Source organism: Malaclemys terrapin, chromosome 21 (assembly GCF_027887155.1).
Source record: "Malaclemys terrapin pileata isolate rMalTer1 chromosome 21, rMalTer1.hap1, whole genome shotgun sequence".
NCBI lineage: Eukaryota > Metazoa > Chordata > Testudines > Emydidae > Malaclemys > Malaclemys terrapin.
In genome coordinates, this window is record NC_071525.1 from 14574006 (window position 1) to 14599470 (window position 25465).

The 25465-nt window shown below is 53.8% G+C and overlaps 1 protein-coding gene across 1 annotated transcript; it reads right to left on the reverse strand.

Annotated features, from left to right (window-relative positions):
• Positions 1–2710: 2710 nt before the first annotated feature.
• On the reverse strand, positions 2711–25290 carry LOC128827338 (kinesin-like protein KIF21B). Its single transcript, XM_054011196.1, has 8 exons — positions 25274–25290; positions 24685–24723; positions 22476–22612; positions 21797–21977; positions 20563–20727; positions 19623–19740; positions 16479–16649; positions 2711–2800 (listed from the first exon to the last, which is right to left on the reverse strand). The coding sequence occupies exons 1-8, from the start codon at positions 25288–25290 to the stop codon at positions 2711–2713; spliced, it is 918 nt and encodes a 305-aa protein (XP_053867171.1).
• Positions 25291–25465: the final 175 nt, after the last annotated feature.

A 25465-nucleotide genomic window follows, 5' to 3' on the forward strand; every position in this document is an offset into this window, starting at 1 on the left:
CACTCCTGACGTTGGGGTGGTGGGGGTAGAGGAACCCAGGCCCTCCCGCTCCACTGCGTCCCAGCCCAGGGCCCTAACTGCGGTGGAGTTGTCCGCCACTGGGTCAGTGGCAAAAGTCCAAACGCAACATGCTGGCCGGCTTGTAGTCAATAACACAGCTGAATCCGATTTGGCTTCCCTGGGCTCCTTCCTACACTCGATTCCATGTGTACATGGGTTCCAGGGTTGTTGTTTGCTTCGCTGGGGTAGACGGCTAGTGGCAGCCCCACCAGCTAGTCGGAGACCCCGGCGTCTTGCAGCTCTGTCAGCCCCTCTGGGTCTCTGTCAGGATAGCGATCTCCGTTAGGTCTGGGGTCACGCAGCGGGGAAGAGACGTCCTGCTCCTCTGGCAGCTCTCTCCCGATTGAGCTGGAGGACCAGCCTTTTATAGTTCCGCTTCCTGTCCCGCCCTTCTGCTTCCGGTGGGGTGGCCGCAGAAGTCCCGGTTCTGCCCAACAGGGGGCGTTCATGGCTCTCTCCCTGTCTGTCAGGGCGGGAGACCACGCCCCCTCGCTACAGAGGCCTTAAAGGAAAGGAGTTTTAAAAAAAGAAAGATTGGTTAGGCTTAGAGGAAAAAAGGAAAGAAAGGTTATTTTAAATAGAAGAAAGAGGGGAAACTAGAGAAAGCAACAAGAGAGAGGAGTTTGTTTTATAGAATAGTAAGAATGTGGTAAAAGGTTATTTTTGTTGGGACTAAAAAATAATAAGAGTAAAAAAAATGAAATAAATTTTAAAAAGTAAAGGCTAATTAAATAAAAGAGGGAAATATAAAGGAAGGTTGAGAAGGTTGAGTGAAAGAAATCACATGGCAGAAAAATTAGCAAGAGATCCTGTGTCAGTGACACAGGGCTGTGTAAAGTACAGAAAACAGCAAGAGATAGAAAGATCCTTTTTTGTTAGTAAGCAGAAAAAAGAGCTGTGCAAAAGAGAGAAAATTCCTTACCATTTCCCGCCATTGTTTGGCCATCGTGAACCGAGCAGCACAGCTTCCGCCGCAAACTCTGCTCTCCCGTTCTTGCATCGCTAGCAAATGTCTCCATGTTGTCAGTGCTGGGCTCATGTGGAAGCTACAGAAGGCAACCATTTCCCGCCTTTTATCGGCCATCTTGAACCAAAGAGCTCTCCTACATTTTGCGCCATTTTTCCAGGATTACCCGTGCAGGCGCCATAGCACGGCAAGCATGGAGCCCGCTCAGATCTCCGGTGCAGTCTTGACCATTGTAAATACCTCGCACATTATCCAGCAGTATGTGCAATATCTGCAAAAACGGGTGAGGAAGCAACGACAGCGCCATGACTATACTGATGAGGACATGGACACCTACGTTCCTAGAAGCACGGCGTGTGGCGATTGGGAGATCATGGTGGCGTTGGGCCAGGTTCATGCCATGAAACGCCGATTGTGGGCCTGGGAAACAAGCACAGACTGGTGGGACCGCATAGTGTTGCAGGTCTGGGATGATTCTCAGTGGCTGCGAAATTTTCGTATGCATAGGGCCACCTTCATGGAACTTTGTGATTTGCTGTCCCCTGCCCTTAAGTGGAAAGACACCAAAATGAGAGCAGCCCTCACAGTTGAGAAGCGAGTGGCCATAGTACTGTGGAAGCTTGCAACGCCCGACAGCTACCGGTCAGTCAGGAATCAGTTTGGAGTGGGCAAATCTATTGTGGGGGCTACTGTGCTGCAAGTAGCCAAGGCAATCATTGACCACCTGCTATCAAGGGTAGTGACTTTGGAAAACGTGCAAACCATTGTGGATGGCTTTAATGCTCTCGGTTTCTCTAACTGCGGCAGGGTGATTGACGGAACGCATATCCCTATCTTGGCCCCGGCACAACAGGGTGGCCAGTACGTAAACCGTAAGGGGTACTTTTCCATGGTGCTGCAAGCACTGGTGGATCGCAAGGGACATTTCACCGATATCAACATGGGATGGCCGAGAAAAGTGCATGACACTCGCATCTTCAGGAACTCTGGTCTGTTTGAACAGCTGCAGGAAGGGACTTACTTCCCAGACCAGAAAATTACTGTTGGGGATGTTGAAATGCCTATAGTTATCCTCGAGGACCCAGCCTACCCCTTAATGGCATGGCTCATGAAGCCGTACACAGGCACCCTGGACAGTAGTAAAGAGCAGTTCAACTATAGGCTGAGCAAGTGCAGGTTGGTGGTAGAATGTGCTTTTGGATGTTTGAAAGCGCACTGGCGCAGTTTACTGACTCGGTTAGATCTCAGCACAACCAATATTCCAGTTGTAATTGCTGCTTGTTGTGTGCTCCACAATATCTGTGAGAGTAAGGGGGAGACGTTTATGGCGGGGTGGGAGGTTGAGGCAACTGGTCTGGCGGCCAATTTCGCACAGCCAGACAACAGGGCAATTAGAAGAGCGCAGCAGGGCACGGTGTGCATCTGAGAAGCTTTGAAAGAGTTTCATGACTGGGCAGGGTACGTTGTGACAGTTGTGTTTGTTTATCTTGAAGTTACCCGCCCCCTATATATATGAAAGGAAATAAAGTCACAATTGTTTAAAAACCATTGTTCATTATTTGTTGCACAACACATTGAGAGAAATAAGAAGGTAGATTGGGGGGAGTTGGGTTATGGGGGTGGAGGAGGAGGGAAGGACAAGTCCAGAAACCAAATCAAAAGTTTGCATATGCCAGCTTTCTGCTACTTGGGCGATCCTCTGGGGTTGAGCGTGTGGGTCCCCATAGCCTCCCCCCTCGTGTTCTTGGGCGTCTGGGTGAGGAGGCTATGGAACTTGGGGAGTAGGGAGGGTGGTTAAACAGGGGCTGCAGCGGCAGTCTGTGGTCCTGCTGCCTTTCCTGCATTAGATCCACCATACAGTGCAGCATATCAGTTTGCTCCCCCATGAGCTTGACCAAAGCGTCTTGCCTGCTCTCATCACATGCGTCCCTCCTCTCTTCGTGTTCCTGTAATGCTTTATGGGACTCTGCAATTGTTTGCCACCACGCATTCAGCTGGGCCCTATCAATGCTGGAGGACTGTATGAGCTCGGCGAACATGTTGTCCTGAGTTCGTTTTTTCCACCTTCTAATCTGGACCAGCCTCTTGGATGGAGTAGATAGGGGCCACGTTGAAATGTCTGCACCTGTGGGAGGAGAAAAAGGAAGGGTAGTATTTTAAAAGATACATTTCAGAGAACAAAGGACACACTGTTTCTCAGTGAAACGGGCAATTCATAGTACACAGCACATCATACATGGCCGGGCAACAGAATTTAGCTTGCAGCCAGCCATGGTAAGTCCTAGGGGCATGCGGAGTTCTTCTTCTTCCGCATTCATTTCAATGCTTTCAAACTGCCGGGCCCCCTTTTCCATAGCAAGCAATGCCTGGTGGGTTTGCAATATAAAAGGAGGGCCTGCGGACTCTCTGGGATGATCGCTTCACACAACCCCCCGCCCCCCTCCTGCACCCACCGCTTGGCTCCGACGAGGCTCTGAGCAGAGATGAGCCCTTTAAACTAAATGCGAACAGCCCAGCGTGGCTGTGTTTCCCCCCAGCCCCCTACTGCGTGGCTCCGATCAGGCTCACTCACCAGAAGTACCTTCTCCAGGGTAATGGTCTGAGAGCCCGCCTTGGGAGTTGGGGGGTGGGCTATTGGCTCCTGCATTAAGAATAGTTCCTGGCTAGGGGTGAAAACGGATTCCCCACTTGCCGCCTGTGCACTGTCCTCCTCCTCCTCTTCGTCCTCCAATAACTCATCCTCCTCGCTCCGTTCAACTCCCCGCTTGGAGGTATCCACGGACACTGGTGGGGTAGTGGTGTCGTCACCCCCCCATAATTGCATGCAGCTCACAGTAGAAGCAGCATGTATGGGGCTGTGACCCAGAGTGCCCATTCGCCTCCCTGGCTTATTGGTATGCTTGCCTGAGTGCCTTGATTTTTGTACGACCCTGCTCTGTGTCCCTGGAGTAGCCTCTTTCCGTCATGGCTCTGGAGACTTTAGCGTACGTATTTGTATTCCTTTTTTTGGAACGTAGTTCTACCATAACAGAGTCACCTCCCCAACATGCGATGAGATCAAGTACCTCCCGTTCGGACCATGCTGGATCTCGTCTGTGAATCTGGGACTGCATGATCTCCTGTGATGGTGGACTGTGCTGCTGGTCACCTGTGCTGCTGGTGACCAAACAGGAAATGAAATTCAAAAGTTCCCGGGGTTTTTCCTGCCCACCGGGCTAGTGCATCGGAGTTGAGAGTGTTGTCCAGAGCGGTCACAAGGGAGCATTCTGGGATAGCTCCCGGAGGCCAATAACGTCGAATTGCGTCCACAATACATTTAACCCGGGATTGCGATCTCGATTGAAGCACTACTCCACTTGCCAAGGTGGAGTACAGAAATCAGATTAAAGAGCCCTCTAAATCGAAGAAAACGGTTTGATCGTGTGGACGGAATGATTTTTTTTTAATTAACTCAGCTAATTCCGAAATAAACGACTAGTGTAGACGAGACCTGAGAGAGGGAGAGTATAGAAAACAGCAAGAGATCCTTTTGGCTCAGTGAGAGAAGGAAAGTATAGAAAGCTGAAGGGAGGGCGGGGGGGTGGAGGTGGGGAAGAGAATTTACCCTTGCAGCTGCCCCCGGGAAAAGAGAGAGCTCCCAAGGCTCACAGCCCACAGCATGGTTATCTCCGCCTCTCGGGTGGACCAATCAGAAAATGTTCTACAGCTGAGTCATAGAATGCATTTTCCTGAACCAATCCTATCAATCCAAGATTTTTAAACAATAGCCCTCTCCCTCCCCTCCCCTCACTACGCACCCCCTTTAGCTGCCTTATTCTTCTCTAAAAAAACAGGCCCCAAGCATCTTTTCTGATAGATAGATAGATAGATAGATAGATAGATAGATAGGGTGTATGGATATAGTTAGATAGAGGGGGTGTATGGGGATAGATAGATTAGATAGATAGAGGGGGTGTATGGGGATAGATAGATGTGGGAGTGTATTGGGATAGATCGATGTGGGAGTGTATGGGGATAGATAGATAGATAGATGGGGGTGTGTGGGGATAGATAGATAGATAGAGGGGGAGTATGTAGATAGATAGATAGATAGATAGATAGAGGGGGTGTATGGGGATAGATAGATAGATAGATAGAGGGGGTGTATGGGGATAGATAGATAGATAGATAGATGTGTTGTATGGAGATTGGTAGATAGATGTATGTGGTGTATGGGGATAGATAGATAGATAGATAGATAGAGGGGTTGTATGGGATAGAGAGATAGATAGAGGGGTGTATGGGTATAGATAGATAGATAGATGTGTTGTATGGAGATAGATAGATAGATAGATGTATGTGGTGTATGGGGATAGATAGATAGATAGATAGATAGACAGACAGACAGAGGGGGTGTATGGGGATAGATAGATAGATAGATAGAGGGGGTGCATGGGAGTAGATAGAGAGAGGGGTTGTGTATGGGGATAGATAGATGTGGTGTATGGGGATGGATAGATAGAGGGGGAGTATGTAGATAGATAGATAGGGGGTGTATGGGGATAGATAGAGGGGGAGTATATAGATAAATAGGGGGGTGTATGTAGATAGATGAGGTGTATGGGGATAGATAGAGGGGGAGTATATAGATAGAGGGGGTATATCGGGATAGATAGATGCGGTGTATGGGGATAGATAGATAGAGGGGGTGTATGGGGATAGATAGATGTGGTGTATGGGGATAGATAGATGTGGGGGTGTATGGGGGTAGATAGAGAGAGGGGTTGTGTATGGGGATAGATAGATGTGGTGTATGTGGAGAGAGAAAGAGGGAGAGAGAGAACCCCATTGGCTTTAAGCCCTTTTACATTTTATGGGACTTTTCTGTAATCTCAGCTTCTTGAACTTTTTCGTGGTCCAAAGCAAACAACAACCCTGGAACCCATGTACACACAGAATGGTCGTGTAGGAAGGAGCCCAGGGAAGCCAAATCAGATTCAGCTGTGTCATTGACTACAAGCCGGCCAGTGTGTTGCAGTCGGATTTTCCCCGCTGACCCAGTGGCAGGCCACTCCGCTTCTATTAGGGCCCTGGGATGGGACGTAGGTGAGCGGGAGGGCCTGGGTTCCCCTACCCCCGGCAACCCAACATCAGGAGTGGTAGCCTCCCCACCTGGTTGTCAGGAGGCCTGCACTGGTCTGGCTCCCACCTGAATCCGGACGCCAGATGGTTGTGCTGACTCTCCCACTCTCAGTCTTGAGCGACTGAGCAGCCCTATTCAGGATTGCACTGCTCACCTCCGTAGAATGAGGAGGGGGCTAGAAAAGGTGCCCTAAACATTGCCTGCTTCACCTTACCCTGGCCAGCATACCACGGCTGGCGGGGATCCCACAAAAGCGATCGAACAAAAACAAAACTTAGAGTGACACCGATCACTATTGGCACATGGAATGTGCACACGTTACTGGACAACATCACGGCAGACAGACCGGAGAGAAGAACAGCACTTGTCGCTAGAGAGCTCGCACGCTACAACATTGACATTGACATTGCAGCCCTTAGCGAAACTCGCCTTGCTAATGAAGGACAGCTGTCCGAGTCAGGCGGTGGAACATCTGAGGCCTTCCCAGTCACCAACGGCGTCAAGCAAGGGTGTGTTTTAGCACCCACTTTGTTCAGAATGATATTCTCTGCCACTCTGACTGATGCCTTTCAACACTGCTCTGAAGGAGTAGGCATGAAGTATAGAACTGACGGGAAACTATTCAATCTGAGGCGACTGCATGCCATCACCAAGGTGAAGGAAACTGTACTTCCAGACTTTCTCTTTGCCGATGATTGTGCTCTGAATGGTAGTACAGAGCCAGAAATGCAAGCCAATATGGACAAGTTTTCAATTGCATGCAACAACTTCGGTCTCACCATTAACATCAAGAAGACTGAGGTAATGCACCAGCCAGCTCCCCACGCTCCGTACTCAGAACCGTCCATCACTGTAAATGGACAGAGACTTCAGACAGTGGACCACTTCATGTACCTGAGCAGTACCCTTTCCCGAGCAGTGTCAATCGATGATGAAGTAAACTGCAGAATTGCTAAAGCCAGCTCTGCATTTGGCCGATTGCGCTGCAACGTTTGGGAACGTCGAGGGATCAGCCTACCAATGAAGCTGAAGGTCTACCGAGCAGTGGTGCTTCCAACTCTGCTGTACGCCTGCGAGACGTGGACTGTCTATCGGAGTCATGCACGAAGGCTCAATCACTTCCACATTTCCTGTCTGCGAAAGCTTCTAAAAATCAGATGGCAGGACAAAGTGCCTGATACTGATGTCCTTACTAGAGCCAGTCTGCCGTCAGTTCACACATTGCTGATGAGAACCCAGACCAGGTGGGCCGGACATGTCATGAGAATGTCAGACGAACGCATTCCTAAACAGCTCTTCTACGGAGAACTCACTCAGGGAAAGCGCTCCCATGGAGGACAAAAGAAGCGGTTCAAGGACACGCTGAAGACCTCTTTGAAGTCCTTGGAGATCAACACCGCCACATGGGAAACCTTCCCACTGAACCGTCCAGCATGGCGCAGCCTCATTCACACAGGCAGTAATACCTCTGAGGCGAGGCGTATTGCTGAGGCTGAAAAAAAGCGTGAGCTGCGCAAGTCCAGAGCTGCTTGTACATCATGGACAGTGCCATGACGTGTCTGCCCGACGTGTGACAGGACGTTCCACGCCCGAATCGGACTGATCAGTCATCTTCGGACGTACAGAGCCCGGTCATCGAAAGAATGAGTTGTTGAGGTCTTCATCGATAACGATAGACGAACATCACTCACATGCAATCCCCCACCCTGTACACAGCAATCCTCTCTTTCATTTTGATGTTTTTTTATGTACTTTAATGCTTTTATTCATTTTATTGATTAAATAATTGTAATTACAGTAATACATCGAGGTATAAAAGATCTACACATCTTGTCCTGTACACAGAACACAGACCGCTCCAATGGATCCCACAACCCATACAGCGAGAAAGCCGTAGCAAGCGTTAACATCTCCAAAATCATATCAGGGCAGGAAAATGCACCTGCTGTTTGCAACACTTGTACAGTATAGACACAGGGTGAGGGCTAGACCAAGTGACCACGATTAGTCCTGCTCCATCTCTACTGTCTGGGTTTCCATCTACAGCTGTTCACACTGGAAATGCAGGACGGGGTAAGGTTAGCCCATCACCAAAAGAACCTTAATGTAAAGCAGTGCTCCTGCCAGTGCTGGGTGGGGATCATGCAGACAGACTACACCCCAGGCTGGGCATTGTCCCAGGGTAAAGCAGGGCTGTAGTGGAAGGTGGAGGAGCCCCTGGACGAATGGGGTGAAGCATGGGACAATTCAGCTAAGAGTTGCGGGACTGGGCACCAGAAGAATCGCCGGGTGGAACTTTGGGGTATGGCAGGGAGGGGTGGAACGAGCACCGCTCTGGGTCAGTCCCAGTGCCATTGGCCCACTGCCTTTGAAGAGGCCACCGATGAAGGCCATTTGTCCTACTCCCCTGGGTCCCGCAACCCAGCTCTCCCCGGAGAGAAACTTTGCCTTGGAATCTTAAAGCAAGTGACTTTGTTGTTACGGCTGAAGCGGGTGGTGGGATGGGAGACGCTGTCAGCTCAGAGAAAAATCTGACCCTTGTGCTCTTTGGGGGATCGTACCTGAAATGGGGGTCAATGGGAGGTGGAAGGGCTGAGTGTAAAGGACCAGGAAGGAAACAGGGTCCTGGGAGAGAGGCAGTGCTGGGACACCCCGTTGCTCATAAGACTCCACCTTCCGAGTAGTGCGGCCCCAGGTCTGTAACCCTTACGCTGGGGCACACTGCCAAGCAAAGTCTCCTGCCTCAGGCACCCGTCCCTGCCCAACATAAGGGCTGCAGAATGGAGCCCCCAGCAGGGGGGTTACTACTGTGTCCTGAGGAGCACGAGGGATGGGACCGCTCGGAACCACAGGCTTCCCCCAAGGCTTTGGGGGCTAAAGGAGTCGGCTTCTGAACTGGACACTGCCCTGTCACCAGTGATTAGTGGGAACGGGGCTAGCACTCTGGCTCTACGGTGCTAACAGCTAATGGGGGGTCTGAAAGGGGTGAGCCGTGGGGTGCTAGACTTAATCAGCCCTGCCCCTGCAGCGCATATGGTAGCAGATGGGGCAGAGTGAGTCCCAACTCCAGGAGGATACCACAGCCAGTGCTGCGAACGGAGCTGCACGGCCTGTACGGCTGGGAAAGGACAAGGGTGGTCGTGGGGGAGAAAAGAGCCTGGCAGAGACAAAGTAGCGCGAATTACGCAGGAACAGGGCTGCAGCAACTGAGCTCAATTGTCTCCAGTGTCCGTTAGGGCGGATTTCCCTGCGCCCAGCCACACAGAAGAGCTCTGCATGAGCAGGGGCTGCACAGACAGCAGGTAAGGGAGCAGGGCCCCTGAGTGCCACGCTAGGGGTACATGCAGTGCCCACAGCCGTTCCAGGGAGGCAGCTCAGACTTGTAACTTGCATCATCATCTCCCCACTGGTTAGTTTCACCATCGTTCTGCAGGAGGCGCCATTGCTGTAAAAGCCCTGAAGGCTACCTGCACTGAACTGTCCCTCCCAATAAGGCCAGGGCCTGGAGCCGCTCCCTGAATTCAACCCCCTTCTTGTGCAGTGGGTAGGTGAAGGCAGCCAATGGCCTGTCAAGTCTTGGATGGTTTCAGGGCCAGAAAGGGGGATGGAGAGAGAGGAGGTCGGGGAGAGGTTACATCCACGTTGGGCTCCTCTCTGCATTTCTCCCCGAGTTACTAAGCTACAGCCTCCCCCCGGCACTGGTGCCAATGCTGAGGAGACTCTTGGGAGTGAATTGGTCTCCTGTGCCCTCGCTGCCCTGCCCTGTTACCTGCTTCCCACAATAGACAGACACAGTTAAACTCTCCCAGTGTCACAGTTACTGTCACTCACTGCCCCTGCATGGAGGCATTTGTTCCCTGTCTTCCCAACTTACATGGTAACCTCACCCAAAAGAACCTCTTGATTTGTGCTGTCCTTTCGCCTGTGTTGCCCCCTGAAAGCACAATCACATGCAATCACTAGGAGGCAGATTTTGAAGACAAGAAACCAATATGACTCCACATTTCTTCTAAGAGGCTAATGCCCCCAGCTACAAACAATAGCAGGGGTACGCCAGAGGGTGTGCTACGAGTTACTGCCCCGCAGAAGGGGTGCAGCATATATAGTTTAGGGGAATGTGCTTCCCCTTTGATTGTACATTACAAGGCTGCCCCTTATTCCCATGATTAAGCAGCATTGTGCTTTCAGCTGGGGCTGTTCCAGGATTTGCACCTTCGCATGAGGCTTGTCGGTGTGGGGTGTGGTCTGGACCGGGTACCTGGAATTCCAGTCTCCAGGGCTGGCGAGCTGCCCAGCACTACGGGTACAGGCCACGGGTCCTGGGGGGCTCGTGGCATTTCTCAGACACTGGGTGGCCTATGCAGATGTGCTCAGCACTGGCCTCCTTCTGCTCCCACTCAGGTCAACAGAACGGTGTCTTCCCTCCCGCCCGCCATGGGAGCAGAGCTAGGCTGACGCTGAGTGCTCTGGACTACCCCATCCAGAGCGTCCCCTCCTTGCCAGGCCTTTGGTGGGCAGCAAGCCCCTGTAGTTGGCACATACAGGAGAGCGGAAGTACAAAAGGCGGGCTGGAGAACTCAGCTGGGAGGCAGGCACCGGAGGAGCCAGACGCCTCCTGTGAGCTCCGAGCTTGGAGGCTGCTGCAGACCCCGAGGGAGCCGAGGACTGGCCAGGGCCATTTACAGACCCAAGCAGGGAGGAGCTGCAAGCGCTGACAGAGGCCTTCTTCCCCAGTGACCAGAACGACCCTCTCCAGAGCCAGGTACACCCTGAGGGGGACCTGGGAAGTGGCCCAGGGGTAGCCAACCCCTGTCTGGCTGCAACACTGCCAGCGAGTGAGTCAGCACGTTGCGGTCAGGATCCCTGCTGACCCAGAGGCAGACTGCTCTGCCACTGTTAGGGCCCTGGGCCGGGACACAGTGGAGTGGGTGCGCCTGCGTCCCCCCGCCACCCCAAGCCATGGGTGGCAGCCTCTGTTGTACTTAAAGTACTGCACAGGATCTTTTCAGGGGGAATAAGGCAAAACGCCACATTTATTAGTAATACATGTATTCATTAACACTGTATCATATGCATATAATATATTACACTTGCACTCACACACACACACAAACACACTCCGTCTTGTTGTTACCAATTAGTTGCTCCCCTTAACTTCACTGGCCAGGTGAGTTAGATGGGGGAGGGGGTGGAGCCGGGCTTCTGCCGATACGGATCGATGCTCCCATGTTGACAAGACGAGACCCGGGGTCCTCTGCAAGACACCTCACTTTTATAGCAGCTTCCCTCTTATGCAAATCTGTACCAGATTCAAACTCTGTGTCTGTGTCCATTGGTCCTTTGTGCTGCTTTCTTTTGAGTGTTGTTCCAATGCTGCAAAGAGGGTGTTTCCAAAAGAAGGTGCTTGCTTCTAACCCCCGAGGCCATGGGTATGTCTGCTTGTTTTTAATGAGCCCACTTGACACGTTTTATTGTTCTTGGGTCTGGCTCCCAGCCCCTCTCCAACAGTTGAGACTGTCTGGAGGTGCTGCCTTCCATGCCTTGCTCATCCACACCTCATTCATTCAACAGGGCAATTGATTAAGGGGGGGGGGGGAGAGAGCTCTTGTTCTACTGCTAGCAAAAAGAAATTTTTCTTCTATCTTATTCTATCCTTAGGGGCTATAATATTATACCAAGGGCAATGCAAAGTTTCTAAATGAGGCTTTGATACAAAGTCCATGAAAACAGACTTCAGAGTAACAGCCGTGTTAGTCTGTATCCGCAAAAAGAAGAACAGGAGTACTTGTGGCACCTTAGAGACTAACAAATTTATTAGAGCATAAGCTTTCGTGGACTACAGCCCACTTCTTCGGATGCATATAGAATGGAACATATATTATGCTCTAATAAATTTGTTAGTCTCTAAGGTGCCACAAGTACTCCTGTTCTTCTTTTTTCATGAAAACAGAGGTCACACGTGGGTAGACCCACCACAAGGTTATATGAAGAGGCAAAATGTAAAGTCATATGAAAATTATTAGAGATTTATCTACATTGTCCTCCTTTTGACCTCTCAAGAACAATTCTTGAGTGGTCACCATATAAATCTTTTGTATTTGTTGCAAACAAACCAAACAATTATAACCAGGTGAATATAACTAAAAGCATTACAATTGACTAAACACCAGATATAACATAAACACAAATGCAAACAATTATAATTATAATAATTGGAAATACAACAAAACCATTACCATTACAATAATTGGGTACATTGACAAACAAAATGAGGCCCAAGTTTGATGCTGCAATAGCCATCAAACAATAAAAGTCACTGAGGTCAGGACCTTCTTAAGCACACACAACAAATAAGATTTTGTAGGAGTACCACAGTTGTTATGCAAGGTTAAGCTGATTTGGACTTAAACTAACATTTAGTTGCCAAAATGTTGTAGAATTCCCTATTTTTAACAATTGTTCTCAGGGGTTTCTGGGGACCTGAAAGATGGGGCCATACAATTATGGGCCAAGGTCTTACAGGTTATGGGGGCCCAAGAACTACCCTTCAGGGCTTGGGGAAATAGAACCAGAGTGCATAGAGGAAAGTGTGGAATTAACAATACAAGCAAATGTAACTAACAATACAAATGTATTAATAACAAAAATTAACAACAAAATGACTATTAGAGAACCTAACAAAAAATAAACCTGATGCACTGGGGACCAAAGTGTTTTGGACACAAGTGGTGATTGATAAATTGGATGGACATGGGGGAAGTAGAGAGAGGAAAAGACATTTGCCCTGTCTAGTGTAGTATCCCCTCTTTTTCTAGACCCAATGCTAGCACAGGACACCAGAGACAGACACAGAACATGCAACACAGAACACTGAACACAGACTTTGTCATGACACTATAACCATGGTATTTTATAACTCTTCAGCTGGTACCAGCTCTCCTGATGTTCTGGTTTAGAGCCTGAAAGATAGAAGCTTGGAAACAAATTAGCACAGTGCTTTCACCCTGGCAGAACCTGCTTGGTCTCTGCCACAGTGTGTTTGCTACTTGGGGCTGCACAAATGCTAATTAAGTGGTGTATTTCTTGTGAGTGTAAATCCTCCCTTTCTCTCAGTAAAAGGGCGTTAACACTCCATCTAGAAAAAATTTCTGTTTTAAAATCTCCAGCCATTTTGCCATGGCCTGGAGATCTGAGGCAGAAGCGGGCACTGTTGTTAACTGTTTCAATGGCATTTTGGCCCTGGGAGGAGGAAGTTACCCAAATATCCCAAATATCCCCCTTCCCAATCTCCAGAGGGGTCCCAAAGGTCTGCCCCCTTCTGGGGTTTTAAATGTTTCTTCTCCTGATGTTACTGCTGCTGTAAGATTTGAGAGTGCTGTTTTAACTTTCTGTACCCAACCTGTTTTTCAGTTTCTTTATCTGTTGCTTGCCTGGGCCCGATCCTGCTTTTTCCAATAAACAGTTCCTTTTCATGGGCACAAGCCTTGTTTCACTACTAATTTAGCAAGGAGGGTGGGCTTTCCAACTAGCCCCCACCCTTTCTGGTCCCATTCCTTAAACATTTTCTTTAAAATTGTGAAATTACCACAATATTACTTACAAAACAAAACAAAACAAACAAAACCACACTACACTGCCCAAACTCCTATATCCTTCAGAGTTTGGTTTAACAGAACAAGATCTGTATCTTATGTTTTTAACCCACTCTGGGCCAGAGGGAGAGACGCTAAGCCTCCCTCTGTATTACTGGGTCTGCTACCACCGAGGGTTCATACACCAATTATACAAATCCTTCCCCAGATCAGAGTGAGAAACACTAAGTTCTCCTCTTTAGCTCAGTCTTGCTACGGCTGAGGGTGTATGTACCTCTATAACACAATTTAAACCTAAACTCCTATATCCTTCAGAGTTTGGTTAATTAACTGAAAGTTTACGCTCTTTTTCCTATAGTGCCAGTCTTGCTAAAGCTGGCGGTGTGCACACCAGTTTTATAATAACTGTGGATTCTATGCTTGCTCCCCCTTTCGCATTCTCCACCAAAATGTTGTACTTAAAGTACTGCACAGGATCTTTTCAGGGGGAATAAGGCAAAACGCCACATTTATTAGTAATACATGTATTCATTAACACTGTATCATCGCATATAATATATTACACTTACACTCACACACACACACAAACACACTCCGTCTTGTTGTTACCAATTAGTTGCTCCCCTTAACTTCACTGGCCAGGTGAGTTAGATGGGGGAGGGGGTGGAGCCGGGCTTCTGCCGATCCAGACCCGAGGTCCTCTGCAAGACACCTCACTTTTATAGCAGCTTCCCTCTTATGCAAATCTGTACCAGATTCAAACTCTGTGTCTGTGTCCATTGGTCCTTTGTGCTGCTTTCTTTTGAGTATTGTTTCAATGCTGCAAAGAGGGTGTTTCCAAAAGAAGGTGCTTGCTTCTAACCCCCGAGGCCATGGGTATGTCTGCTTGTTTTTAATGAGCCCACTTGACACGTTTTATTGTCCTTGGGTCTGGCTCCCAGCCCCTCTCCAACAGTTGAGGCTGTCTGGAGATGCTGCCTTCCATGCCTTGCTCATCCACACCTCATTCATTCAACAGGGCAATTGATTAAGAGTGGGGGCGGGGAGAGCTCTTGTTCTACTGCTAGCAAAAAGAAATTTTTCTTCTATTTTATTCTATCCTTAGGGGCTATAATATTATACCAAGGGCAATGCAAAGTTTCTAAATGAAACTAAGTCTACAAAGTCCCATGAAAACAGAGGTCACACGTGGGTAGACCCACCACAAGGTTATATGAAGAGGCACAATGTAAAGTCATATGAAAATTATTAGAGATTTATCTACACCTCCCCCTCTCTTAGGCAAGACGCCTGCGCTTGTCGGCCCCCCACCAGAGCTAGGAGGCCCGACTGTTTGCTGCCTAACCTGAGTGCAGGCCTGAGCCAGAGACTCTTTGCTGCCCCACCCCAACCAGGGGCTGGGGCTCCGTAACTGTTTGCTGTTCAGCCCTGATCACAGGCCCGAGCTCACGTCTCCCGTCACCCCGCTTATTCCCCATGTCAGGCGGCCCCGGAGACATAGTGGGGCGGATTGGCCGCCCACAGACCCAGAGGGGGATGAGCCACTCCCCTAGGGTTACCATACGTCCGGTTTTTCCCGAACACGTCTGGCTTTTCGGCAATCAAACCCCCGTCCGGGGGGAATTGCCAAAAAGCCGAACATGTCCGGGAAAATGCCGGCCGGGCACTTCCCCTCCCGCGGCGGCTCTGCTCCTCCCCTGACTCTTCGGCTCTGTTTAAGAGCCGAGCACTACGGGTTTTGGGCAGCCCCCGCGCCTCCGGACCCTGCGCCGCCGGAGCCCGGGAGGGGAAGTGCCCGGCCGGGGGCACAGGGTCCGGAGGCAAGGGGGCTGCCCGAAGCCCAAGCGCTACCGGCTTCACGGTTTGCCAGGCAGCCTCCAGACCCTGCGCCCCCGGCTGGGCGCTTCCCCTCCCGGGCTCCAGCTGCGCTGGGGAAGCGCCGGCCGGGGGCGCAGGGTCTGGGGGGCTGCCCGGCAAACCGTGAAGCCGGTAGCGCTCGGGCAGCCCTTTTCGCGTGGCTGGGAGGGAGGAGGGGGAGTTAGGGCAGGGACTTTGGGGAATGGGCGGAGTAGGGGTGGAGTTGGGGCGTGGCCGGGGGTGGGAAAGGGGCGGGGACAGGGCCCCGTGGAGTGTCCTCTTTTTTTATTTTTTAAATATGGTAACCCTAGGAGAGAATCTCTTTGATTGGACCAATTTCTGTGTGTGTGGGGGGGGAAGGGACAAGTCTGCAAACTCAGCTCTTCTTCCAGGGTGGGGCTTGAAAGCTTGTCCCTTCCACCCACAGGAGCTGGTCCAATAAAGAGATTTCCCCCCCACCTCTCTAATTATTTGTCCGCCATCAATCCTCAGCGCTCCAGTGGGAAGAAAAATGAGCATTAGCCTCATTTCATAGGGAAGAGACTGTGGGGGAGGGTCACACAGCCACAAATGGTGACTAGCTCTGGGCAGCTCCATTTTGGGGGACACCCCGACCACCCCATTTTCAGAGGGGCAGAGCCCCCACCACTCCCCTTGACTCCCACAGTGCCCAGCTCCTCTGAACAACCCAGCCCCGGGCGGGCACACGGTAGGTTCTCCAAAACAGAGCCCCCCCCCCCCCCACAAGTGACTCTCCAGCAGGTTCTAAGTCCTCGCTCCAGACCCTGGCACTGGCCCTTGAAATGGCACGCTGCGGGTCTAGCCCATCTCTCTGCCCCCTGCCCAGCAGCAGGGCCTTCCTACTCGTCCCCCTCCGTACCTGGAGGAGCTCCTGCTGCTCCAGGTCCCACTTCTTGATCCCGTTGTCCCCGGAGCCGCTGACAAGCACGTCGCCCTGGATGGCCAGACACTCGATGCCGTCGTAGTGCGGGGGCTCGAAGTTATGGGTGGGGCCGACGTTCCCCACCACGCTGTCCGCAATCTCAAACATCTGCAAGGCAACAGCCCGGAGGGCAGCTGCTGTGAACCCCGGTGGCAAAGGAGACCAGTCGCTCTCAGGTCATTAGGCCAGCAACAGCCCTTTCAGCAAGGCAGGGGGATGGCGAGAGCGTCCGACCACACAGCTACCACTGGGATGCTGAGCCACGGCCCAGTGAAATGAGACAGGGATGGATTGGCAGCGGCAGGGTTCTGCCTGCTTACGCCACGCTGGAATCCTTGGGCAGAGGCCATGTGGGGACACGATGGCTCAGCACTAGGGCTGAGATACAGGTCACGGGTTCGAACCTCACCCGGCTCAGCTGGGACTGGAAATCTCCACCTCCTCCAATGGTTTGGTGGCCAACGTGCGGGCGCAGCTCAGCGTCCGGCTGGCAGGGGGCCACGTTGCAAAGACAAAAGAGCCTCCTTGGCAGCGGGTTCAGCAGAGGCCACGGAGGGCAGGAGGAGGTGGGTTCCACCTTCCACGCGGGAGGCGTCAGGAGGAAGCGGGGGATGCGGAGGGGAGGCCGGGGCCGGGCACCTGGAATTCTGGTCTCCACGGCTGCCGAGCTGCCCAGCACTTTGAGACATGGCAGCTCCTCCATCATTTCCCGGATCTGGGTTCCAGGACGCTCTTAGGGGCAGTGCACAGACCCTGCTCCCCGTGACCCACAGACATACCTGGCAGGTGTGGGGACAGGAACGCTGGCCAGCTGCAAAGCCACCAGGTCCTTCAGGCCACGAGCGCTGGGGGGGCTCATGGCATTTCTCAGACCCTGGTGGCATTTGCAAATGTGCTCAGTACTGGCCTCCCTCTGCGCCCGTTGAGATCAACAGAACGGCTCCTTCCCGCCAGGGCCGGCTTTAGGCCAATTCAACCAATTCCCCTGAATCGGGCCCCGCGCCTAAGAGGGCCCCGCGCCCAAGTCCCGGTACGGCATACTGGCAAGAGCAGTGCGCCGTACCGGGATGGCCCAGCTTCCCCAGGGGGCAATTTAAAGGGCCCAGGCCCTTTAAATTGCCACCAGAGCCACACTGCTGGAGCCCTGGGGTAGGGCTGCGGGGCTCTGGGGGCTATTTAAAAAGTCTGGGGCTCCCGCTGCCTCTACCGCCCCGGCCCTTTAAATAGCCGCCGGAGCCCTGCTGCTTCCCCTGGGCTCCTGCGGCTATTTAAAGGGCTGGGGCGGTAGAAGCAGGGGAGCCCCGGGCCCTTTAAATAGCCCCCCAGATCCCTGGGATAGCGGGGGGCTTGGGGGCGATTTAAAGGGCTGGGGCTCCAGCTGCCTCTGCTGCACCCCCTACCCGCCTCCAGCCCCGCCCGCACCAGCCCTGCACCCCCTGTCCTGCCCGCACCAGCCCCGCCCCCCCGCCCTGCCTGCAGCCAGCCCTGCATCCCCTGCCCACAGCCAACCACTGCTGCACCCTCTGCCCTGTCTCCAGACAACCCCTGCCGCACCCCCCTGCAGCCCCGCCCAAAGCCAGCCAGCCCCATACAACCCCTGCCCACACCAGCCCTGCACCCCCTTCCCTGCCTGCAGCCAGTTCTGCCGCACCCCCTGCCCTGTCTCCAGTGAACCACTGCCGCACCCCCCTGCCTGAAGCCAGCCAGTCCCGCTGTGACGAACTGGGACTGTTCTTACTGTGGTCTGTGGATGCTGACAGGGGAGTGTGGTACTGGGACTGTTCTTACTGTGGTCTGTGAATGCTGACAGGGGAGTGTGGTTAGGATAGTCTGCATTGGGGGATGGGAGATTGCCCGAAGGCGAATACCTGAGCGTGTAACATGAGAACCCAGGAAGGGGTTGGAGGACAGGTGACACCTTGTCCCGGGAAACTGAACAAAGGCTGTGGGAGGGGTCTCTGAAGGGAGAGTGTTGGAAGCGGGCTGGAGAGATGGCTGGGAGGCAGAGATTGCTCTGACCTCCCAAGGGGGGCTGGGATGCCCTGGAACCCCAAGATGGACCTAACTGAGGGGGGTCCTGTTGTCTGCGCCTGCAAGACCTGTCTTGGACTGTATTCCTGTCATCCAAATAAACCTTCTGCTTTACTGGCTGGCTGAGAGTCATAGTGAATCGCAGGAAGCCGGGGGTGCAGGGCCCTGAGTCCCCCAATACTCCGTGACACCCGCACTCCTCTGTCTCCAGCCCTGCCAACCCATGCCGCACCCCCCTGCGGCCCTGCTTGAAGCCAGCCCGCCCCACACACCCCTGTCTCCAGCCAGCCCCCCACCCCTTGCCCTGCCTGCAGCCAGACCCTACCTCCAGTCAGCCCCTGCCCTGCCTCCAGCCAGCCCCATGTCCAGTGGTGCCCTGCAGTTCCCAGGGCAGTAACCCTGCCCACCTGCTTCAATGAGGGGGGCAGGGAGCAGCTGGGACCCACACATGTGCACAACAGGGTGACCAGACAGCAAGTGTGAAAAATTGGGACAGGGGGTGGGGGGTAATAGGATCCTATATAAGAAAAAGACCCCAAAATTGGGACTATCTCTATAAAATCGGAACATCTGGTCACCCTAGCACACCCCTAGAGAGTGGCAGGGACCCACACATGTGAAACGGAGCTCATTAATAACCGATCAACAGCATATATGACGCAATGTACATAATATATAATTTTATTACTTATATAGTTATGAAAAGTAAATAATACATGGAAGAAATGAAAGGGTTTTTTTTTTTTTTTTAGTCATCCCTGGCGGGGCCCCGCCAAAAATGTTCGAATTGGGCCCCGCACTTCCTAAAGCCGGCCCTGCTTCCCGCCCCCCATGGGAGCAGAGTTAGGCCGACGCTGGGCGCTCTGGACAACCCCACCCAGCATGTCCCCTCCTCGCCAGGCCTTTGGTGGGCAGCGAGCCCCTGGAGCTGGCACCTACAGGAGAGCGGCTATGCATGGGGGTGGGGAGGGCTGGCACAAGCAGCAGTTCCTGGGCTCAAAGGCCCCTTGTGCTGCCTGTGAGCGGGAGGGAGGGAGGGTCCCAGGGTACCTTGACGTAGTGATCCTTGGAGCCGGTGACGACCAGGTCATGATTGCTCGCGGTCTGGTTCACAGTGAGACACATCACAGGCCCGATGTGGCCGGTCAGCTTCCCGATAGGCTGCAACCTACAAGCAGGAGCCCGGGGCGTCAGCGGTGTGGGGTGCGCTCAGCAGGAGGCGCTCGTTCCTGCAGGCCCTTCGCTGGCCCAGTCTCCAAGGCTCCCAGCAGGGACCCTCCCAGCCCCAGGCCCCTCTCCACCATCCCAAGCAGAAGTGGGGACCTCGGGCTCCGGGGCACAGAGCACGGCGCAATCTCGGGGATACCACGTCCCTCAGCACCATGGGCCGTGATTGTGGCCTTGGGCTAGGGGCAGGGAGCTGGGCTCAGATGCGGTGTCAGGAAGTGACCGGCTTGTCCACCGATCTCCTAAGGCAGGGGCGGGGAAAGCTACGGCCCGCAGGCTGGATCCAGCCCGTTAGTTAATTTCATCTGGCCCGTGGTGCCCTCTCCCACCACCCGCTGCAGGGGAAGCCCCAAGCCTCCGCGCCCCCCTGGCAGGTAAGTGACCCGTGATTGATTTTTTCTGTGGGTCAATGGCCAGTGACAGAGAAAAGGTTCCCCACCCCTGCCCTAAGGGCTGCAGCTGGGAGAGGAGCACTGGGTCCTACTTTCAGCCACCCTTGGGCGTGATCAGCAGCTGCTGGGGCTGATGTAGTGCAAAGCCCAGGAGCAAACAAGCTAAGCTGCTCCACGCTGGGGTTTGTGCCAGTGCAGCTTCCCCCGGTGCCAGTCCAAATCCGCCCCTGCCTCAATAACACAGCTTCCAGCCGGGAGGGAGCGGGCCCCCGCTCAGCCCAGAACGACTGCTCCCTCTGCCTACGCAGCACCCGTCTCCCTCCCCACAAGAGCTGCCCTTGCCCGGGGGCCCAAGTTAGCCCCGCCCGGACCTGTTGAGCTCCCAGATGCGGACAGAGTTCCCGGCAGCAGCGTAGAGCATGGTGCCGGCGGGGTTGAGTGCGATCTGGTTGATCTGGTGCTCGCCCTGCACGCTGGCAATGGTGCGGGTGGTGGTCCCGGCACAGGCGTCCCCAGAGATCACCTGACCTGAAGAGCTAAGCCAAAGAGACAGAAACAGGTGAGACTCAAGGCAGAGACCCTCGGGGGAGGGAGGGGGCAATTTACAGTTCTAGCCCGTTGTGGACTGATTAGAAGGCTGGACAGTGTCTGTCCCCAGCCATCTATAGGGTGAAGAAACGCCACTTCTTGGCCACATGCAGTGCCAGTGGTGCCAGGATGAGACCCCCCCGCTCAGCCCCACGTCCCCTCAAGCCAGGAGCAACGGCACAGCAAGGGTGACCCAGGCAGCAGCTTTCGGCACCCAAGGGAGGTGCCTTGCCGCGCAGCCAGCCAGACCCGTACCAGCAGGCATGCCAGCTCCACGCCCAGGGCGGAGCGACACAAACCCCACCCCTGGCTTGGAGTTGATGTTGACAGGCAGCCCAGGCATGTTCCCGCCCAGGGCCGGCGCTTCCATTTAGGCGACCTAGGCGGTTGCCTAGGGCACCAGGATTTGGGGGGGGCGGCAATTCGGCGGCGGGGGGTCCTTCCGCGCTCCGGGTGTTCGGCGGCAATTCTGCAGCGGGTCCTTCACTTGCTCCAGGACCCGCTGCCGAAGTGCCCCGAAGACCGGGAGCGTGGAAGGACCCCCCCACCGCTGAATTGCCGATGACTACCAGGAGCACAGAAGGACCCCCGTCTAGGGCGCCAAAAACCCTGGTGCTGCTCCTGTTCCCACCAGTCAGATTGGGGAGGCCTAAAAGAGAAGTCTCAGTCTGTGGCTGGGCACCAGAGAGAGGGGCTGATTCGCTGGGGTCTGGAAACGGCGCTGGCAGCTGCAGATGGGTCATTACCCATCCCTGATCAAAGCAACTGTAGGGTGCACGGTGCCCCCCGAAACAGACGAGAGGAGCAACTTCCCTGAGAGCAGAGCACCAAGCCACGGAGCCTCCACGAGCCAGGCCAGGCTACAACGACCTGCATTGCAGCATTCCTAGACTCAGCCCTGCAGACCAGCCCGGCCGCCTGGCCTTTGCAATGCTGACCTGGGTGCAGAACGCTGGCAGGGCAGCACGTCGAGCTTGGCCAGGCCCACAGGGCAGCCTCGGTGCGTCAGGTACTTACGTGAGGGTGCGGACGCACTTGGCCGAGTCCCGGATGTCCCACACCTTGATGTAGGAGGTGGAGACAGTGAAGACCAACCCTGAGTGGCTGCGGTACTTGATGGACACCACATTATTGGGGTGGCCCTTTAGCGAGGCGATTTCCTGGCCCGTCACCAGGTTCCACATTTTGCAGCTCCGGTCTGCGGGAGGAGGCAGGAGCACATGACACTGCGGGATCCTTCCTGTCCTCAGCAAAGGATCCTCATGGCTTCCTCCCTCCCTCCTCCCCGCCTCCCCGTGCTCCCACGAGTGCCCCAGGGGAGCTCAGTCCCTGTGGCCCATCCAGCCACTGGCACCTCTGCCAGACCTGCCAACAGGGGGAGAGTCTATTAGTGCCAGGTGCGAGGTGAACATCCAGCCACTAGGAACCGGGCAGAGACCCCCAACAACTCGCTTCAGGGATGTCACCACACAGCTGTTCAGCCTAATGACTCGTGCAGCATTACTGCCCTCTGCTGGGGGGACCCAGAACTGCACCAGCCCATTGTGGCTTTCAGGCAGGCCAGTGCTGTCTGAGCAAGAGGCTCCTGTCCTGCCCCCACAGTTTGGGGTGGCTCAGCCCCTCCCCTGGGTAACAGGCTCACTCCCCAATGATCACACCCAGAGCTCAGCAGCCGGCCCGCCCCTGAGGCGCGCACCTTTGGATCCGGAGAAGAGCAGCTCGTCGGTGGCGTCCACGCAGAGAACGGGCTTGGAGTGTCCTTCCGCCACGGAGATGCACTGCAGCGGGGCCGTCCGGGTGCTCCTGGCACCGCCCACGGGGTTAATGAGGCCCCTTCCGTGGGAGAGAGAGAGCAAGGGCGTCAGCAGGGGGGCGCTGGCTGGGTGACCCAGGACGAAGCCAGATCCCGCCCCACGAGGCTGCCAGGGTCTGCTAGTGGGGCTCCGGAGCAAAGCAAACCACAGACAGAAGCTGCTGGGCAGCCTGCTCCCCAGACAGGCCCCCCGGGGGCAGGTCACACCCCATTGGTGCTAAGGGCTCAGGGACTCGTGCAGACCCGGCCTTGGCTTGGGGCAGGGGCTTGGAAAGGAAACGGGCTTCACCCCCTGGCCATCTCGCTGCTGGCACAGATGAGCTACCCCCCGCCCCCCGTGAGAGCTGTGGGTGACCCCTGTGCCCCATCCAGGCAAGATCCCGAAGCCAACAGAGTCCAGGCTGCTGCATGGTACACGCTGCCCCATCCCCTGTGGAGTCAGAGACTAGCAGGGACAGGCTGGCTCCGGACCCAACCCCCAGAACCTCCAGGCTTGAACAAACTGGGGCCCTGCTCCAGCCGTGCTATGTGGGGCATAAGGGCACCACCCCGTGGCCAGCGGGGGGGAAGCGCCCTCTCTCCATCTGACCCACTCCGGTTTTGCAATGAGCTTCACCCTGCTTTGGCAGATGGGGAAGGGATTTTTAACAGGTCATGTGGCGAATCAATGGCAGAGCTGGGAACAGAGTCTAGGAGTTCTCAATCCCCCGAGAACAGGGAGAGAACCCAGGAATCCTGGCTTCCTGGCCAGGAGACAATCCTGTCTCAAACCAGTTCTAGGCTTTGCCCCAGCAACAGCCAATGGGGCTGTGAGCAGAGTTCAGAGGGAGGTTCTAGAGCGCTGAGCACATGAGAATCGACACCCCTGAGGAAACAGCCCAGGTGGAAGAGCCCATCATGGAGAGGGTTGATAGCCCCAAAGCAGCTTCCCAGCCAGGATCTCTAAGCACCTCCCCTCCTCCCAGCAGGGTTGGATTACAGGTGGGGACACTGAGGCAAAGGGAGGGGAAAGGGCTAGCCCAGGGTCACACGGCACATTTGTGGCATGGTTGGAATGGATTTTTTGAGGGGCACTGAGCACCCACTACTCCAGCTGATGGTGCTCAGGGGGTCAGAGTCAGACCCACGGTGTCTCAAATAGGCACCCAAAGGCCAGTGGGGAGATGCTCCTCTGCCAGCCTGGCCCTTTTGATGTGCAGGGAATGGGGGAAGGAGAGTTGTCCTGGCACAGACACTGCCTTGGGCTAGCGTAATTGGTTCTATGTGGCTCGTGTTGCAAACCCAAGCATGCTGGGGGCAGAGCCAGGGCCTTAGCACACCCCATTAGGGGAACTCTGGGTTGTGGCATAGCCGACAAGCAGCACTTTGGGAGGTTGCAGTGAGTTAGAGCAACCCCAAGGCTGCTCTAATATATCTGGGAGGCTGCACAGGCCTCAGCAGCAGCCACAGGATCCTCGGTGCCAAGAGGCTGCACCCCAGGTGTTTACTCTTTGCAGATGGGGAAACCGAGGCACAAGACAGGAATAACAATCCTGACCAGCCTCGCCATGGGTGCTGGGAGGCTGAAGCCACGTTTGTCAAGTGCTTTGAGATGTCTGAACTGAAGATGCGAGAGAAGACCCAAAAAAAAAGCATCATAACCTGGACCCTCCAAGCATCCACCGGCTCCAACAGCTGGCCTGCCCTGCCTCTTGCAGCTAGGCCAGACACAGCGCAAGATATCATCACTACCCGCCCTGCCCTCGAGGCAGAATAGAGCATGCAGCTGCCCCCATTCAGTGAAAGCACCGTACGCTATCCGCTTAAACACCCAGCACTGCATTTCAAGACGATGGCTCAGACCTTAAGGCACTGGAGACCAGAGGCAGAAAGGGACTTCCACAGCCGGACACGGCATGCCAGGGCCATGCGGGGAAGCAGAGAGAAGGAAAGAGGGACACACAGCGAGCAAGAGCAGCACCAGGACAGAGTCCCAATAGATTTAGCAAAGAAGCAAGGCCCAGAGTTTGGCCAGCACGGATTCAGCATGCAGGGCAGGGGGAGGGAAATGCGAGAAGCAGGAGAGTTCTAATCAGTAGAAAGTTGTATGTACCTCAGCACCTCCGAAACAGAGGAATCGCTGTCGTCAGACCTAGGGACAGAAAATTAGCAGGATTACGGGAGAAAAAATCCCGGATGAGAGAGGCAGCAGCGGAGTCAGAGAGTGGAGTGTTGTTATTGCATCTAAGCTAGCGGGGTAGAGAGGGAGGAGCGGACACAGAAAACCAGAGAGGAAAGGGGCAGAGGAGCAGGCAGGGACACGTGGCTCGGACACAAGATCTTTCAGGCCGGACTGGAGTCATTCAGCCAGAAGGGACTGTTACAATCACCCAGTCTGACCAGTACAGTGCAGGCCATTCTTTACTAGGAATTTTTGTTTCTTCTGTGACTTGGCTTTTACAGTCATAAACGACATTTGTTCCCATTAGCAACAGCGTTGTTGGTCATTTAACTTTAACAAAACAAAATATATTTTATAATTACTTTAGCTGGCTTATTCCTTGTTTCTTAATTAATGTAACTGATTTTGTTAGTGTAGTGAGCTCATTACATAATGGTTAGTATGTCTGGAACAGCCTATAGTCAAATAAGCATCATCCTCTACTTACAAATAAAAGGCCTTCTGTGTTGTGCCTAGATACCATGGTGACTTGTACATATTTAGGTAGGTAGACTTGAGCTGTATTGTGACCACATGTGCATTTAAACTGTAGGCCCTTAAGGCAAGGGGTTCCATTATTTGGTGGATCATCCAACTTATTGTAAAGCATTCCGCACACCATAAAGAACTGTATGCACCTGTGGCACTATAAAGAATGCAGCCAGCCTAAAGA

Coding starts and splice junctions, on each gene's coding strand:
- LOC128827338 (XM_054011196.1), bottom strand. Junction 21,978..22,475: donor GCTCTTCTCCGGATCCAAAG/GTGCGCGCCTCA, acceptor CTCCTCCCGCAG/ACCGGAGCTGCAAAATGTGG. Junction 2,801..16,478: donor AGCAGCAGGAGCTCCTCCAG/GTACGGAGGGGG, acceptor CTACTCCCCAAG/TTCCATAGCCTCCTCACCCA.